At 44.2% G+C, this 4,630-nt stretch overlaps 1 protein-coding gene across 1 annotated transcript in view; it reads right to left on the bottom strand.

The window, feature by feature from the left end:
• Positions 1-4,630, bottom strand: part of MDGA2 (MAM domain containing glycosylphosphatidylinositol anchor 2) — a 148,001-nt gene that overhangs the window by 31,272 nt on the left and 112,099 nt on the right. The window contains 1 exon segment of the mRNA XM_014311868.2: positions 3,421-3,569. Coding sequence (XP_014167343.2) covers positions 3,421-3,569 — 149 coding nt within the window.

Genomic DNA, 4,630 nt, shown 5'->3' with positions numbered 1-4,630 from the left:
CAGGAACATCAATGAAAAATGTGTCCCTGCATGGCACAATCTCTTTTTTTTTTTGGCCAAAATTGTCTTCCCTCATTCCACAAAAAAATAAAACAACAGAACACAAAGCCTATTTAGATTTCCAAAATCAATGCGTGCAGGGAAATCTTTGGGACAGAAGATATTCCCTTGGAGGAGAAAGATTAAAATCCTTTATAGGAATAACATGAGGAATATTCCAATAAAAATGTGGAATTCCAACTCTCCCTGTTTCCTAAATGAATTAATTGCTACAAATGTAATTTTTGTGACTGGTTCTGAAGAAAACTTTCCATATTTTTCATGTCCCAGAGCAAATCCAATGGATTTGCTGGAAAATCCCAGCTTGGCAACATCTTCCCCTTTGGAACAGATGCGACCTCCATGATCCTGAGAGAAGGAATCTGCAGAATTCCTGCTCTTCAGGTGGGGTCTGAAATAAAATAAATAATAAATAAATAAATCCATTTCTCCTGGGGGACCTCAGTTCCCATTTGCCCATCTTTCCATTCTCACTCCATAGGCAGAAAAGTGACTATTCCCTATTTTTGTGACTCCTCTTCCCTCCCCTCCTGGCTTCCCTGATTTGTCGTTAAGCCAAGCTTAATTATTTTATCAAATAAGATTTGTAACATTATCTGTGATTTTCTTTTTTTTAATTCTCCTTGACCAATGCTTGGAATGCCAGAGGTTTTCCCTATGTTCTGCTTTCCCAGCACTGAATCCCTCTTGGGGACAGGAATTTCTCTTAATTCCAGTGGCAGCAGAGAAGCAGGATGTGACAGGAATGTGCCCCATGGTTCTGTGACTCAGCCAGGCTTAGTGGGAAATGGGGAAGGAAGTCCTGGCTGGGAGGGTGAGGAGAGGCTGGGTTAGAATTCCCAAAGAAATGGGGCTTTGGGGAGGAAAAATGGGAATTTTTGGATTAGGCTGACACAGAGTAACTCCGTTAATTACATAAACAGATAATTGAAAGGAAATTAAAACTGAATGGGAAAAACAGCTAAAATTCCTAACGCAGTTAATTCCATCAGAAATTCCTTTCCTTCAGTGAGCTCCTTCCAGAATTTCCTGATTCCTCCCAGGGCCTGGGACCCCTGGAGCCGATCCATGCCCAGTAGTGCCAGGAGCTGCACAAACATGGATTAAACATCCCCTGACGAGGTCTCTGGTGTCGAGATGACCCTGAGGTGTTGGAAAGTCTCTTTTTCCTGGCCCCAGACTGAAGAATACGACAGGATTCCTTGGCTCTGGTTCTCAAGGTTGTTTATTTTTTGCTTATCTCTATCATTCTTTCTCCAACCCTCTGAGATCTGTCCGGCAGGTCAGTGTCCCAGACTGCCAGGCAAGATGTGTTCTATCACCAGCTGTGTGGCAGCTGTCTTCTGTTCATTGGGCAGTTTTCCTTATCTCTTCCACACCCACTCCTCCCTCGGGAGGGGACACCTGCTGATAACAGCCATTGAATGTCCCTGCATGGCTGATAAGAGCTACAGCATCCCACTGGGAGATGTGAGCCCAGAGGGAGGAGCCAAGCATTCCTACCTGGATATAATCTGGAGATTCTGGTTAGTTCACTGCATGGTTTATTTTATCCTTTTATTTTCTTTCCTATTATAGAACTGTTATTTCCTGCTCCCATATTTTTGCCTGAGAGCCCCTTAATTTAAAATAGATAGCAATTGGGAGGGGTGGGGAGGGTTCACATTCTCCATTTCAGGGGAGGCTCCTGCCTTCCTTAGCAGGCACCTGGCTTTCCAAACCGAGACAGTCGGGTTGAAGCACAGTGACTGCCTTTGGGGTGGTGTTATCTTTTTATACTAAGAGCTACGTGTACTTTATTTACAATAATGTTCCAATACCAATCACCTATGTCAGACAGTCTGTCTCTACTCTGAACCAATCCAGAAGTGCCACCATCACAGCAGAAGATGGAGGAGAAGAAGAAGGAGAAGGACAGGACATGCCCAGATTCCTCCATCTTGCCCCCTGAACCCCCATTCTAAATCCCCAAAATTCTACATTTCCACCCTGTGACAAATTCACTGTCATTCTACTCAAACCCTCGTGGCTTGTAACTGCTCACACAAAGTTGGGAATTGTTTCCATGGGCTAAAATCAAAGGCACAGGTGTCTGTGACTCCGTGCCAAGGTCTCTGAGCCCCTGCCAGGGTCTGGAGTCCCCCAGGGCAGCCAGAGCAATGTCCTGGGTTCCGACAATCCCCAATTTCATCTCCAGTTCCTGGGATTCAGGAAGATCCCAGCTCCAGCCCCACCAGGCACCAGAGCCCTTCCGTGGGCGTGTCCCAGCAACTCCACAACTTCCAGGGAAGTTGCCCAAGACCAAATCCCAATAAACAAAATGCTAAAATTGAGGATTTGTTTTCCAAAGCTCATCCTAGTGGGAAATCTGTGGGATAACAAAGGATTTTTTTCCTTATATTTTCCAAAATATCCCTCTGCAAAATCCATTGGAATCCTTCCACTCGATGTCCCACTCAAATTATTATTCCAGGTGCTGAATATCCAAAGAAAGATTTTCGGGATCAATCTGTTGGGGGGTTATTTGAAGGAAAAACTCAGTGGGAGGCTGGCAGAATTCCATAAAATTATCAGCTGGATGCTCCCAAGGAAGGAGGCAAATGGAGAAGGATGACTTGGAGGAGGAGGGATCGTGGAAATGGACTGGGGAAAAATAATAATTAAAATGAAGTAAAATAAAATATAATATAAAATAAATAAATAATAAAACTAAATTAAATAAAGTAAAATAAAATAAAACTAAAGGTGGAATAAAATAAAAAAATATAAAAATATAGAAAGTAAAATGAAATAAAAGACACATATATGACACATAAACATCATAAATGTGGCATTTTTGATGTGCTCAGTAATTCACACTTTGCCACCATAACCCCACAGGAGCAAAATTTCCCCTTTCTGATGTTGTTGTCCCTGCACAAGTCCACTGCTGGTCTATTTGTCAGCCAAAGGTTTCAACCTAAATTCTCCGTCATGTTCATGCTCAATAAAACTCAAAGATTGTTGGAAGAGCCCTGAGATGGGAAGGGTTAAGTGAGGAAAATGGTATTAAATGAAGCAAAGGAAATTAACGGGCACAATTCCTTCGCCACGGGTGCCTGAGATCCTGCCAGCCATGTGGGGAACACAACACACATCTACACTGGCTCCTGACTCCTGGAATTCCAAGGGAATGGCTCTGTCTCTAGTCAGGGTTTGGTGCTGGTGCTTGGACATCTGGTTTTCCATCAAAGAGTTCAAATAGAGGAGGATTGAAATAAAATAAAAATAAAATAAAGTAAATAAAGCAGAGTAGCAGCCCAGCAGTTCTCCCAGAGCCCAGAGGCTCCAGAGGCAATCCCCCCCCTGCTCCCGTCTCACCTGGCGGATGCCCAGGCGATAGGCCAGGATCCGATCCACGGCGCTGGGGTTCATCTGCGTCCACTGCAGGCTGTAGGAATAGACCCGCGGCCGGTTCTGCCACAGCGGGTTGTACGTGTCGTAGTAGAACTCCGGGGCGTAGGCTTTTCCTGGGGAAAAGATGGAATTAGGGAAAGCACTGATGCCTCAGGTTCAGCTTTTCTATTTTCACATTCTGTGCTGCTTCAGTGTGTGGGTCTGAGCTTCATATCAAGGGATGGTGAGCGCTCTGCACAGAGCAGGGAGACAAAACAATTCCTGCTCCAGCTGGGCACCAAGGACAAATGATCCAAATCTCAGGCCCTAAACTAAAGCTGCCAGCAGCTAGGATCCTGCAAGTCCTCAGAGTCCCAAAGGCCACCTTTCATCTGACACCCAGACCCTGGGGAAATGACTTCTTTGTCCCAAGGAAAATGGCCTCTGTTGGTGGCCACTCGCAATGTCCGACTGTGAAGTTCCATGCGTTAAATTTGCAAACTTTGCAGGATTTCTCCAAAACTAAAGCTGCCACCAGCTGGGATCCTGCAAGTCCTTAGAGCCCCAAGAGCACAAACGTATCAAAACAGGACGACCCCAGTGGTATAGGAGTGTGTCCCCTGTTGATGGAGTGACAAAACTATCCTTGGTCCCCTCTAAAAGGAAAGAAGCCCAGAAGTTTCTCTCCTCAGTTAGGTGAAAAAGACACCTCATAGGCCTAAGGAACTTCACCTCAAACTTAAGGATAGCTAATTGGACAGAAGCCAAAAAGTCCTGCCTGGGCAATTAACTAGAAAAAAGGAGTGAACAAAGAAGCCAATCGCTTTTGTGAGGTGTTTTACTGAGAGCAAGAATGTTTGGCACTTAGCTCAATTTTTCTCTGATTGTTATTTTGCCTTTTATTAAACTTTTTTGTTTCCACCACTGCAACAGAAGCAATCCTGCTGATTTTTATTCCTCCAAGAGTAGCTGAGCTATCTTAGGTGTGTTATAGGCCTTTGAGAGCTTATTAAACCTAGCTCAAGAGGTTACTATATCACCGCGGCAGGGAGAAAATGATGTGTCTGACTCCGTCTCATCAGAAGGCTAATTAATTACTTGATTATACTATATTATTCTGTACTATATTACACTATATTAGATTACATCTAAACTGAATCTGCCAAGCACTCAGCTCTGCTCACACTGCCCAGGA

Source organism: Geospiza fortis, unplaced genomic scaffold (genome assembly GCF_000277835.1).
Source record: "Geospiza fortis unplaced genomic scaffold, GeoFor_1.0 scaffold23, whole genome shotgun sequence".
NCBI lineage: Eukaryota > Metazoa > Chordata > Aves > Passeriformes > Thraupidae > Geospiza > Geospiza fortis.
Note: the sequence above shows the minus strand (reverse complement) of the source record. Positions and strands in the feature narration are given on the sequence as shown.